Here is a 13,822-nt window from a genome sequence, read left to right on the forward strand (position 1 = left end):
TGATTCTCCATGTTCCTGAATACAATACGATCAATCTGATGTACATGGAAGAATGCTGGGTGTGAGACTGGAGCTGGTGCCAGATATGGTGAGGGCAGGGCAAATGGATTTCAAGGGCCTGAGTCCCTCAAAGAATGTTTACCCCAGGCTTTCACAACCAGGGTTTCATGAAACCCTGGGGTTTCTTGACAGCCATGGAAGGGCTTCCTGAATGGGTGGCTGTTAATTAAATTTGTATTTATTTTTTAAATTTGTTAAGAATTTATGGGACGATATGATCTATATATGACCCACACTCCCCAAATGACCACTGATGGGCCTGGAACGGGTGGGATGGGGAGGAACCCTAGGTGTGCGTGTACACAGCTATGCTTCCCAAGCATATTCTGCATGATCACACCATTTCTGGGGTTTCTTAAAGCCTGAAGAATGTCTCAGGGAGTTCTAATCCCCGTCCTCCTGAGTGCCATACCTCCAGATTGTATCAGGTTCCCTATGGTGGCTTTTTGTTGTTTAAATATACAGAAGAAAGAAATTGCTTCTTGAATTGCAGTGGGGATGGTGTGATCAAATTGCACCCAAGCCCTGGAGAATGTTAGTTCTGTCTCCAGCCAAGATGATTTTTTCAAAATCAGACTTGAGCAGTTTTAAACACTTAGCTTCCTCATGCAGAAAAATTGTGATTCAAAATAGCTTCCCAGAGGGGAAAAATAACTGAAAAATAAGACCAGCAAGAGCTCTGTTGGTTCAGAATAGCTATGCAGTATGCACCATGTGGTGCATTGTGGTTTGAGACTTCCTCTGTGAAAGGCTTCTGTCAGAGTTACAAAGTGCCGGGTAAAGCAGCTTGACACCCTTCTTGGCAGGAAGTAGCTGTGAAACCTCAGCTTAGCAACAGGTGGGAGTGCACTTTATCTCTGAGTGCTTCTGTGGGAGTAAATAGACTCCACTGTAGCTTTTGCTTACCTTCAGGGAAAGAATGATCAGTCTACTGCTGGGATTTCAAAAACAAATGTATGTAGATTAGAAGCTTTCAGAATTGTGGTTCAGTCCTTGTAAATGTAGGGAGAGAGAGGAATTAATTTTCAAAGAAGAGGCTCTCCAGTCCCACAGGTGGCCTTTCACATTTTCAGCCTCTCAAATACCTTATAAAACATAAGAGAGTTGAGGCCAGGGTTTAGGTACAAATGAACAGTAACTCCCACTTTGTGGATACACAAGTTACTTGAGAGACATGATGTCTTATTTGGTAGCCCATGCTTAAACCTTTTTTGGCTGAAGAGTAAAGGCTTCTCATGACTTGTTTTTGGCTCTGACAACCAACAAAGGACTTGTGTACCTTCTTCTATACAAGTTATAATCCACTTCCTATTAAAAGAAAATTTTAATAGTTACTGTTCATTTATATTACACATTATCATTAAGTTTGTATAAAGAAATAGAAGATTGTTAATTGTGTACCTTTTGTATACCTTTTCTAATTGTAAGAATATCTGTATACCTGTTCTACCTTGTATAATTAATTTGATATTTGCCATTCCATTGTGGTGAGTTTATTTTTTATATTATTCTGTGAGAGGCTGCTGGCTCAGCTCATCTCAGCTCTACCCCCCCCCCGCCAGCCCACCCACCTGCTCAAGTCCAGATGGGTTTCTGGGTTTCTGTTTCAAGTCGGAGGGGGGGGGGGCACAAAGACTTGGGTTCAAATCAATCTGAATTCATCAGGATTGACAGCAGAAAAATAAAGCAAGTGCAGAATCAGCCCAGGTCTCTGAGCTTTGATTAGATACCTAAATCAATTCTGTGTGCTTCCCACCCAACAGGGGAACCATTCTTGCTGGTTTGTCTTGAGGGATCTGGAAAAAAGATCTAAAAATACCTTTCTGAAACCTCTAACCTGTGTTCACTGTGATCCTTCCTGTAATGAGACGAATCTCCAAAGCACAAAAATGAGGGGGGGGGGGGAGAAGTGAAACAGTGGTCAGCAAACCAACAAATGTCAAAAGCTGACATTTCCCTTCTGACCAGCACTTTAGTCATTGCTTAAAGTTCAAAGGACAGGCTGAATAGTCTTTGGAGATGTCATCCTAAGGTGGTCGTCTCTACCCATGTCTACAATAGTATTTTAGAAAACCTCCCATGCTTTATGTAGTCAGCCATCTCCTCCTACAAGAAACACAATTTAGAAAGATTCACCCAAAATTTAGCACTTTTGTCACTAATATCAGTATGCTTTATTAAATACCATTGGAACTTCTTTAAATAGAGTACAGCCCTTTGTTAGAGGGAGGGCTATAGAAAATATAAATGAGCCAAAGCAGAGTATCAGTGGTGTTAAATATGTGGGTTCGTAACCCCAATTTATATACACAGACAATATATCTCCCCGCCCATGCACGCAATTGGTCAAATTAGCATTGATTGATTTAAACTGATTGGTCAGGTATGTATGTGCTTGGATCTTGCCTTGGACCTCAAGCTCAGTCCTCAGCAGATCTATCTACACAAGTGGATCTTTTAATTTGATACTTCTGACAAATTGTTGCAGTTCAGTGATTCAAAATTTCCAACCATTAATTCATTCATATATCTATTTGTTTTGATAGGGTCAGATAAATGAAGACAAACTTAAGAGCAGAGTGAGTATGTTGGAGAATCAGCTGCAGACTTCCACACAGGTAATGTCTTGACCGAAAAGGTAATGCCTGTTTCAGTAGTTTTCGTACCTATGTTAGGGATGGGCAGCTTCTATATTTTTGAGATCTGCTCTGTTCTCAAGATACTAATCCCAAGACTTGATATATTGAGCTCCTTCATGGATGTTTAGGTTCTCAAATAATGGTGGAGTCACTGAGATGTACTGCTTCATAGGTATGGAGCACATATGTTCAGATGTAAAAGTTCACACATGAAACAGTGGTGCCTTTTCTGTCTAGAATTTGCATGAGACAGTGATATGGGAAGTAAACATGGTGGAGCCTGGTAAAACTATCAGCAATTATTTTATCACATTTGAATTAACATTTTGATAGGGATACCATTCATGGGTCAGATAACTCTTATTTAGGGGCTGATATTGGCTTAAGAAAGGTCTCTGTTTGGCCACTCCTAGTCTCTATTGTGGTAAACTTAAACTCAGCATTTCAAAAAAGCTGCTGACCTGCATGCTACAGCTATCATCTACTGCCATAGTTCTGATTGGCTCTGATATATTCCTGTTTCTCTAAGACAGGGAGCCTTCTTTAACTCTTGGATGGTTTTTGTTTCTTTAGACTTACTCAAAGCGAGGTTTGAAGAAAATTCTGCTGGATATGGAGGCCCAGAAGCAGAACTATGAGCAAATAGCAAAAGTCTCTCTTCAGAAATTACTTGAGGAGAAACTCCAAGCAGAAAGACAACTCCAGAATGCCCAGGTAGGCATAGGATGGCAGCCTGGAATGGCTAGGCTTCTGAACAGAATTTGCATACTGTGATCTCTGGAAGTTTGTGTCTTATATCAGAAGCCTGTTTTTTGTTCAGCCGCCCTCAGAATCCGAGTGAAAGCCTTGTAAGTACTGTGACAGGTGTGCTTCCTAAATAGTTTATCTAAGGATGGGCATAAACTGGTGCACAAGCCAAACTTTGGCACAAACTTGGGCCAGTTCACAGCCCCCAAACCCATGTTGAGGGCACCGTCCCTGAATATTTACTGGACTTTTGTCCAGTTCAGTTAGACTGAGCAATTTAAACCTAACAGCTGAGCAGTGGAGTGAGCAGCTTAGCCATTTCACTTTGGATGGGAGCAAAACAGATCGAAGAAATGGTTGACAGCCATTTAACCCCTTCTGGATAATCCCAGAACCAAATTCACTGAAAAGAGGGAACCAAATTTGCGAGAAAGGCTCTATTCAGGTGAGGACCTTTTGGCTTGGATTGGCTGGGGACTGCTCTGAGCTAATTTTTTTCCTTAATCTTATAACTCCATCTTGTGGAAGAAAAGAGTCAACTGCAGCACTGAAGAATCATTTGAAAGAAAGGCTTAAACTACCCGCTTTCCCAGCAACCCTTCCCCAGTTTTCACAGCAGCCACCTAGGGCCAAGACATGACCATTTATAGAAGGCACTCAATATATTAATGTATTTGTTTATTTATTTTACATTTATATGCTGCCCTCCCCAAGGCTCAGGGAGATTTATCTAGAACTGACCTCTCTGTGGGTTTATCTAAGTTGTTCCTGTTATATTATTGTTGATCAAATTCATTGATATTATGTTAATTTAAACCACTGTTGGATTATTGTTGATATTATTTTGACTATGTTCAATGCTTAGGTTGTTCCATGTATTGCTCTACAATGTTGTATGTAAACCGTCCTGAGCCGTATGGGAGGGCAGTACAATGTTCGCAAATGGCAAACAGTGGAAGAGCTATTATTTTGCAAGAGATTATCCCTTTTCACTTACATGCATATATAGTTAGGCACATACAAATACTCCATACCTAGCTCAGTGAAAGTGGGGTGAATAGCTCTCTAGCCCTCAAGCTGAAACTGTTCAACCTTACCTATAATTGCTGAAGTGCAGTTGGGGCATGGGCAAACAGAGCCCAAGGACAAAATTGAGCACAAGGTTATGACCAACAATTTGTTCAGTAATCTAGTGCAAACTCTTTAAAATTACCTACATTTTAATGTCACAGAAGCCTGATATTGCTTATCTAGAGCTACCTTGTTGCTTTTCACATATGCAAACCACCTACAACAGAAGGACTGAAAATCACTTGATACAGAAGACTGGAAGTCTCATTCCTTTATCTTTCTACTAGATGGCACCATTAAAAGATGTGCAGTACAGAAGATTTCTTAGTGAAGCAAGATACAATGGGTGAACGTTTCAGGGACACACTGCTGTCCTTCAGGCAGAAATGGCATCCCGTGTTGCTTTGTCACAGGAAAATTAATTATCTGCTGTTCCAGGAGATGTCAGAAAATATTTCTGGAAGTCATGCAATCTTCGCAAAAGCTTTTTACAGGTGATGCCATTGTTAATCCCAAAGTCCGGCCTATTTACTTTGGCTTAACTGAATACAGGTAGAGACAAGAAAAAAATATGCATATTGTTAAGGAAGAAGAAAATGCCATTCAAGTGCACAATAAACAGTAATTCTGCTGTCCTGTCTTGCGTTCCTGTCCTGGTTTAGGGGAAATCATTGCATCCACTATGGACTCCCATCTAATCCCTCTCTTTTTGTTGCTTGTAGGAATGTGTGTGTCAAGAAGGGATTGTTGCTAACTCTCTCACTTGTTCCTCCTAGAGAGCATTAGCTGTTTCAGAGGAAGACTGCAGCCGCTGGAAAGAACACTACATCACAATACAAAGTGATTGGAGCCAGCTAGCTGACAAGCATGTTGAACTAGAAAATGAGTTCCGTGTCCTGGAGAACAAACTGCAGGTAACTTGTGAGACTTTTTGAGAAGCTGTCATACAGCCACATTTTTCACACCAGACCATCAGCTTTGAAAGACAGACCTAAAACTGGCAGCAATAATCATCAATATCACAGAATCACCAGGAGGGCTAAAGTGTGCTTGCTCCCATCCTTAACCTCACCACCCAATCGGCTCCTGATGTGCTGGGGACAGTGGCATTTTTCTCATCAACGTATCCCAGACACTTCTCTTCCATGACACAGCTGGGAGTGGCAGGCAATAAATCTAAATAATCACATAATAATATCACAGGTGACATGTGCACACAAGCCCATACGCAATAGACTGCAGGGTCCTCGTCCCCGCCCCAGCCAAGAAACTCCTCCTTTTCCCTTTAAAGATCTTAGGTCTGCCATTTTGAACATGGAGCTTAGCTTTGCTGAACTCCCCCCGCAGCTATCTCTCAGTTTCTCTTTTGAGCCAGATCAAGAGGGCCAGGAGCTGTGCCAACAATGAGCTCAGCATCATGTGGAAATTTGTTTGAATCCAGGGCCTCCTTCATGCCATGGAAACTTCCTGTTTGAAAGCAGTGACAGGGAAAACTACAAGACACCTGCCTTTTCATGCAGAAATATCGCTGTTTCCTGCAATACGTTTTGATCCATTTCCTGTTCCCTAAGAAACAACTGGCCAAAGGCACAGTGAATGAAATGAATGCAGCACATTCTTTGCACCAGTGTTAATTTCCCCCATACTGTGGCAAAATTATTTCAGAAAGTTGGTTTTGGTAAAATATTTAGAAGAGCAGACCACTGCCTTCCAGCACTGCCCATTCATCACCATTCACAGGGAAGAATTTTTTTCAGCTATCATTTTTCCTCTGCTAGGAAATGTTGAGTAGACCCATTTTTAATATTGAACTAACTGCTGGGTACTGTTCTGAGATGTGTGCACTGTGGCCAGACATTCTTTATGGGAACCCTCTTGGCAGTAATTGCTTTGTCTACCAGCAAATTGTTGTGGCTGTTTCCTACCTGCAGTGGTCAGACGCTCAGAATGCCCAGCTCCTCCAAGCCCTGCAGAACTTGGAGAGTGAATGTGTCACTCTCCGCTCTAAAACTGATGCCTTACAAGAAGACAACCGACTCACAGCAGAGCACGTTAGTGCAATAGAAGGTAAGTAAACTGTAGGACAACATACACCGTTTTTAAAATAAGCTTAGATGTAAGCCTGTTTCCCATAGTAGTAGCATCTATTAACTCTCGTCCAGTTGGGATTAAGAGATGATTTAAATGTTGGGAGTGAGAAGCAAGGGATAATCTTTCCCTTTAGCCCAAGGGCATGATCTGAAAGAATGTCATCAAACATGAAGCTGCCTTACACTGGATGAGGCACTGGTCCATCACAGGCAGTATTACCTATGCAGAGTAGCAGCTCTTCTTCAGAGTCTCATGTGGCGGTATTTCACATCTTTTTCAACTGGAGATGCTGAGGATTGAACCTGGGACCTTCTGCATGCCAAGCAGATACTCTGCCACTGAGCTATACCTCCTTCCAAATTATGTGATGTGGTAACAGTATGGAAGGATAAGTTCTACATCTGGGTCCCAAAAATGAGAAGCATGCATAGTGGATGGAAGATACAATTCTGGGTAGCAGTCTGTGTGTGAAGAAGATCTTGAGGCACTTGTGGACTGTACGCTAAATATTGAGCAGACAGTATGATGTGGTGGTAAAGAAGGCAGATGTACTCTTGCTCTGTATCAACAGAGGCATCACATCAAAATGACAAAATGTCATAGTCCCACTGAATGCTGCATTGGTCAGACCCAACCTGGAGTACTGTGTGCAGTTCTGGAGTCCTCACTTCAAAAAGGACAGAATTGAGAGGTGCAGAGGAGAGTAATCATGATGAGCTGGGGCCTGGGACCAAGCCCTATGAGGAAAGGCTGAGGGACTTGGAAATGTTCAGCCTGGAGAAAAGGAGGTTGAAAGAGGACAGGATTGCTATCTTTAAGTATTTGAAAGGTTGTCACTTAGAGGAGGGCAGGGAAAGGTTCCTGTTGGCAGCAGAGGATAGGACCCGCAGTAATAGGTTTAAACTATGTGTAGAATGGTACCGCTAGATATCATGGGGGGGGGGGGGAGATCACAGTCAGAATAGTTCAGCAGTAGCATATGCTGCCTAAGGAGGTGGTGAGCTAGCCCTCATTGGCAGCCTTTAAGCAGCATCTTGCCAGATAATTATCATGAATGTTTTAGACTGATCCTGCAATGAGCAGGGGGTTGGCCTGCATGGCCTCTTCCAACTCTAGGATGCTGTGATTCTAAGCTAAACAAATACGGGTCTTGTCAGTATCCAAATACATGACCTCCTGGGAAGCCCTTTTTTGGTACGTTGATTTCCGAAAAGACAGGATATTTATATAATAAATGAACAAAATATAATTCTAAGACTGTACCATGGTATAGTGTATATAGAACATATAGTGTGTTGGTCTTTTGAAAGAGATCCTTCTCCATGAACAATGATCACTTAGATAATTGAGGTCTTCTTTCTGACATGTTAGATTTTCACAGTAGGGATGGAAGTGCTTTCAAACAAGTTATTTTATCTTTAGTCTTTAATAAAGTCAATATTAAATTACTTCTTCAAAAATACAAGTGTGTCTTTATAAGGAATAATGTCACCTCAGCAATTGTAGGGCCTCTTTCTGTTCATGCCATAATTGAGGGGCAGGAGACATGTTACATAATATGGCACCCTGTTTTCCTCATCTGGTCGAAGACAATGCTGACTCATCTAGATTCAGACAAAAAAAGTGTGAATTTAAAGTTGCACAGCTACAATGCAGAATTACTTATTTGATTCCTGTGGGCTACATAGGGACTCAAGACAGCAGCTTATGCCAAATATGGTAGATCAGGGAGAAGAAAACCCTGCTTAAAATTGCTAAATAAGCTTTTTGTACTTTCAGGCAATCTGAAATTTGAAGAAAGGAAGAATTTAGCATTGGAGGAAACAATTAAACATTTGCACAGTGAGTAAATTATGGCCCAATAAAGTGGGCAATAAGCATGCAAGTCCATGAAAGTAGCGCTTATACATTCCTGACTCCATAGCTGCTGTCCTCTGGCATCACATGGAGACAGAATCCCCAAAAGCCACAGAATGTGGTAGCAATTTTCTAGTTATAGTAATATATTCCACTTACTAACAGGTGGACATACAAACATTAGGACTGCTGGATACAGATTTTTTTTTTATACAGATATCATTTCCATGTAGCCAAACTGCATATGCTCCACAAATACACCAGATGGTGTGTTTCTCAACTAGGAGTCTTCCACTCAATGGGGGTGGGGTGCACTGCTGCAGGAGAGATGGGGCTTCCATATGGTATGTTTCCCCACATTTTTTATGCTCCAGTCCCAAACGACCCCTAGTTCTCCCCGCCCCACTACACCATTGTTGAGGTTTTGCTTAGCATGATCCAGTGGTAATCTCTGCTAGGTTGTCTGAATCCCTAGCATTCTTTTAAATAATTACAAAAATATACTTTTCCCCTTATATCACAGAGTGAAAGGACTAACTAAAGACTTTTTTTTCAGAGTTAGTAGCTAGTCTGATTGAGCAACTGCCAGCTAACAAAACAAATAACCCAAAGCCCCCCCCCCCCCCACTGACACCAGGTCATGGGTAGAACCAGGAAAGATCTGGACTTTTCCCTCCACATGACAGCCACCCTGGCTTTGATATGATCTTTCCAAACAGATTATAATAGAGCAAGTTTTGTGCAGAGATGTGTGCATTATGCAAAACATTCCCTGTGGGAACCCTCCTTTCTCTGTTGAAGCAGACAAAATAGCAGACAAAATAGTTGGCATAGAGACATCATGGTAAGAACATACAGGAAAATGGTATCTGTCTAGGAAAATATTCCTGTGTAAATTGTATAAAGTTAGGTGTAACATTAGGCTACACGTTTTGTAGTTTTCATGCATACTAATGAGCCAGCTGCTCCAAAGCATATGCCAACTCAAGTTTTATACTGCTGAGAGAAAATGGACCAAGAGATGTCTTAGCTGAACTTTATGGTTACGTGGTTTCCAAAATCATTGCTCTGCTCAGGTATTCCTACCCTGCCCTGTGTGGCCCCGGCTAGTCCGATATTGTCAGATTTTGGCAGTTAAGCAGGTTTGGCCCTGGTTAGTGCTTGGATGGAAGAACACCAAGGCATTCCAGGCTGCTACACAGAGGCAAGCAATGGCCAACCACCTCTATATGTCCCCTGCCTTGAAAACACTATGGGGTCACTGTGAGTTGCCTGTAACTTGATGGCATTTACACACACAGGTATTCCTACCCTCCATATGAACAGAAGCACCTTTACAGAATTTGATGTGCATTCATCCAAGGGCGTTCAAAAGACAGGAGTAAGAAACTGCTGTAACTCAGTAGCAGAGCACGTACATTGCATGTCCTAGTTCTAGCATCTCCAGTTAACCACACTAAAGTTAAAGTACTGGAAAGGTCATCTGTCAGAATCTCTGAGGAGTTGCTGCCTTTCAGAGTAGAGCTATCTTGGCAGATTCTTATGAAGTAAGTTCTTAAAGGAGCATGCTTCTAACCTCTTCTCCCACTTTCCAAATATATATACGGGTTGTTCTGTGTATGAGTCCTCTACCTGTCCACATGGTGAATGGGAATTATTATGGATCAGTGCAATTTGCTAGCTTCCCCTTTCTTTACTATAGTAGGAATGTGGGGAGGTAGCATGAGGATAAGCTGTTGGTGTCTGGAAACTCCAGCAGAAGCAAGGGTGCAGAGCGTTTTCCACATCAGCATTTGAATCAATTATGAATGTCTTGATCTAGCAATACAGGTGGGATGGTCAAACCAATGCTGCATTCAGTTAGCATCCAAGCCTGGTTACCTGTTCTGACTTGTTCATTTTGCAGGTGTGACCAAAAAACCCAGTCCAGAGAATTGAACACTCAGCAAGATATGCAAATGGCAGGTCAGGTTACCTGGTAACTGACCTGGGATTCTCAAATGGGCACTCCAAGAACTTCCCTGCTCTCAAGATAGGTCTCCCTCTCTTGCATGAATTATGTGTTCTGCAAAAGCCTGCCAGAATATGCCCCGAATTGTTAGGATGTTAGGCTCTCTAATTATGCATGTAACCCTTGTTCATTGGAAAAAAATTCTCAAATAATAAATTACCATTTCAATGTTCATATCAATGGCATTGATGATTTTGGGATTGTTTTCTTAGGAATAAGAGGCAAGCACAAAAGAATAACCCTAGCATTGCTGTGATGCCTGTTGAACTCAATAGAGAGCCTAAAACAGTAGCTTAGGAATTATACCTTTACTTGTTCATCTCATACAATAGTTAGAGCTTAGACTACACAGACATGAAATATCTCATTTTACTGTGAATACATCTGAGGAATCCTACACTGAATTTTCTCCTGAAAGCCACCAGTATCCAAGGCTACCAGAAGTGAAGGCCAGGCATCCATGTTGGTAAATTAGAGGATATCAGTAAGAAAAACATGAAATATTTTTAACATTACACATGAAAGCACCCTGAAAATGGCTTGAAACAAAGCTAGTTTACACTAGGCTCCAACCATGTGTAGAGTGTACACATAATGGAAAGGGGACAGGATTGCACCTGTCCAATGTTTGTGTCTGTAGCATCTGTACATGTGGTGTTCCATGCACACAATCCAAACCTGTATAAACTTTATCTACCCCGCCACCAGTTTTGAGCAGTAACAGTCCAATAGACTGGGCTCAAGTATTGTGTATTCTACATGAATATTTGAATTTGAGGTCTGATACCTGAGTGCAATTTTCAAGTGACTGTTATACTTTCTTAGTATATTATGCATCAGAAGAGATGGGGAGAAGGAAGAAAGTGTGAGGCTTCAGCTATTACACTACCCAGGAAGTGCAAACAGAGGATCTTATGATTCCTCTCCCTCTACTCTACCAACGTATTTCTCTAAGAGTCATAACATGGAGGAGCTGGAAAAGATTTGCAAGACAAATGTTCTACCCAGATTCTTGAACTACACGCATAAAGAATAAAGTGGGAATGTGGTGATACCAGTTGTCAGATGGTTGAATGGAATGTTCCAATTCAGACTGGGTGGGATCACATTTTTTTACTGAACCCTGTCAGGAGAAAAAAAAAATCTTCCTCAACTTGACAAGCAGTGTGCAGCGATCAAGACTAAAACCACTCAATGGCTACTGTTCACAGTGGATATCTATTCAAAAATGGAACCACTCTCCAGTAGACTGAAATGGTACAGTCCATTTTGTTACCTCAGGAGTCTACCGTCTCATTCTCCTGCATCTTTAAACCAGATCTGAGACTGACAGTTTTGTTCCTGCATTCATACCAAAATATCATTTAGATTTAAATGTTCCCCCAAGATTATTGGTCACTGGCATCTGGCAGCCAGGCGAGAGATGTTCAGAAGTGGTTTGCCATTGACTGCCTCTGCATCCGACCCTAGTTTACATTGGTGGTCTTCCATCCAAATACTACCCAAGGCTTACTCTGCTTAGCTTCTGAGACTGGACATGCCTTGGCTGTCCAGGTCAGGGCCAAGAGTACGAAATAATTTCAGATACCTGCAAAACAAAAAAGCAGTAACAGCTAACCTAGCTAACAAAATAATTCTTACTTTGGTATCCACATGGGCACATTGTGTAGTTTTCATACCCACAAATGATCCAGCTGCTCCACACATTTTGTAGACCACAGATTTTGTAGTTTTCATACATACAAATGAGTCAGCTGCTCTAAAGCAGGTAAGCCAAGAGCATGGAAGCAGGATCTATATATTGACCTGAACAGGATCATTTAAAAGGTTGGAGGGTCTGCAGTTCACAGCCTATGGTTTCACAAGGATTTGTACTGCTTTGTTCCCCTACATCTCAATTAGTTACTGACCTAAAAGGCTGAAAAGGAAATCAGAGATACAAGAGAAGTGGGTTTCATGACCTCCTGATGGTATGAAATGGATGTTTTACCTCACTCTGTGAGTGTATTTTATTTAGTTAATTATGCTCCGTTTTTCTCTTCAATGTGAACCCAAAGCAGCTGACACAGGTTGAGAGACAACACATCATCATATCATATATTTACATAATTTCATTGGGGACTACAGAAGAAACCAGATTAGATTTCATTGAATTGAGACATCACACAAAACTTTAGTTTAACTAAAGGTTGATTGTCAGAATACAAGGTTAGAGTCTGTCCAACTGGGATCTAAAACCATGGTTTGAAACTGGCTTAAAGACTTTATGGTTTTACATGATGTACAAGTGTAGCCATCCCAGCTTCTTCTGTCACTGTCTTCCTACCTACAAAGCAAAGGAGATAGAAAAGGTATTTGTTGAAGCAAACTAAGGCCCATTCCGCACAAGGATCAATGTGGCAAATTGCTTGCAGAAAGAAAGGCTTATAGTTGAGGCCGGGCGGTAAGATCAGCCCCCCCCCCTCACAAACTGGTGGTAGAGAGTGTCACCCCCCCCCTCCTGTAGTTGAGGATGCGGAGACTAAATGAGTAAGATTAAGCCATCATTGTTGCCACTATTGTAAATTTATTGGAACTTGTTGTTGTTTTATGGTTTTTAGGGGATGGGGTTATGTAAGCCGCCTCGAGCCTTCGGGGGGAGGCGGGGTATAAATACAATAATAATAATAATAATAATAATAATAATAATAAAATAACGGAATTTAAAATAGTGGAATTCGGTGTAACGCATACCTGCCTTTGTAGTGGAATCCAGTAGCGTTTCAATCGTTCCCCACAGGTTTCCGGTCTCGCCAAAAATCACTAGAAAGGAAGCGATTTTTGCCATGCTTTGTCCCACCCCTGGCCATCAATCAAACGAACAGCCGTTATCATGCTCCCGAAAAGCCCCTTTCCCTTTAAGCAACGAATATGCCCTGATTCCTCCTAACGTAGAGACCCATCTAGCTGGCAGCTGGCATGTGAGCTGCCAATTCATCGTTGCCACGCTCCCCTGAGCGAAAAATAAATCCCCCCCTCTCGTGCACGGGCGTGATTTTCGGCCAAAAATAAAGGGAACTTGCAAACGGGGCTGTGTTGTGCTTCGTGACTTAGGGGAGCTTTAAAGCAGCTCTGGAGGGGACTGCAGCCGGAGAAGCCTGCAGCCGGGTGAATGAAGGCTCGCCGGCTCGTTGCTCTCCACTCGCTCCGAGAAAAAAAATGGCGATCGCTTCGCCGGTTCAGAGGAGAGACCCAGGGGGAGGGACTTTGCTGAAACCGCAACAATGGGAACACACAGAATTTTTTCGAAACTGTTGCAGATTGTTTGCAAGAGTGTAGCGCTTTTCAGAGGGTGAATCCACTTTCT

General features: G+C 42.0%; 1 protein-coding gene across 6 annotated transcripts in view; it reads left to right on the top strand.

Moving 5' to 3' along the window:
* TRAF3IP3 (TRAF3 interacting protein 3) overlaps nucleotides 1-13,822 on the top strand; it is a 40,652-nt gene that overhangs the window by 23,650 nt on the left and 3,180 nt on the right. For 5 of the 6 annotated variants that reach the window (XM_077334869.1, XM_077334872.1, XM_077334873.1 and 2 more), the window contains exons 8-12: nucleotides 2,607-2,678; nucleotides 3,273-3,413; nucleotides 5,294-5,425; nucleotides 6,443-6,584; nucleotides 8,388-8,450. In XM_077334869.1, the coding sequence (XP_077190984.1) occupies nucleotides 2,607-2,678; nucleotides 3,273-3,413; nucleotides 5,294-5,425; nucleotides 6,443-6,584; nucleotides 8,388-8,450 (550 nt within the window). Of the gene's footprint in view, nucleotides 1-2,606; nucleotides 2,679-3,272; nucleotides 3,414-5,293; nucleotides 5,426-6,442; nucleotides 6,585-8,387; nucleotides 8,451-10,371; nucleotides 13,159-13,822 lie in introns of those variants that run through there. The other variant, XM_077334874.1, reaches the window with a different exon arrangement.

Source organism: Paroedura picta, chromosome 4 (genome assembly GCF_049243985.1).
Source record: "Paroedura picta isolate Pp20150507F chromosome 4, Ppicta_v3.0, whole genome shotgun sequence".
NCBI classification, from domain to species: Eukaryota; Metazoa; Chordata; class Lepidosauria; order Squamata; family Gekkonidae; genus Paroedura; species Paroedura picta.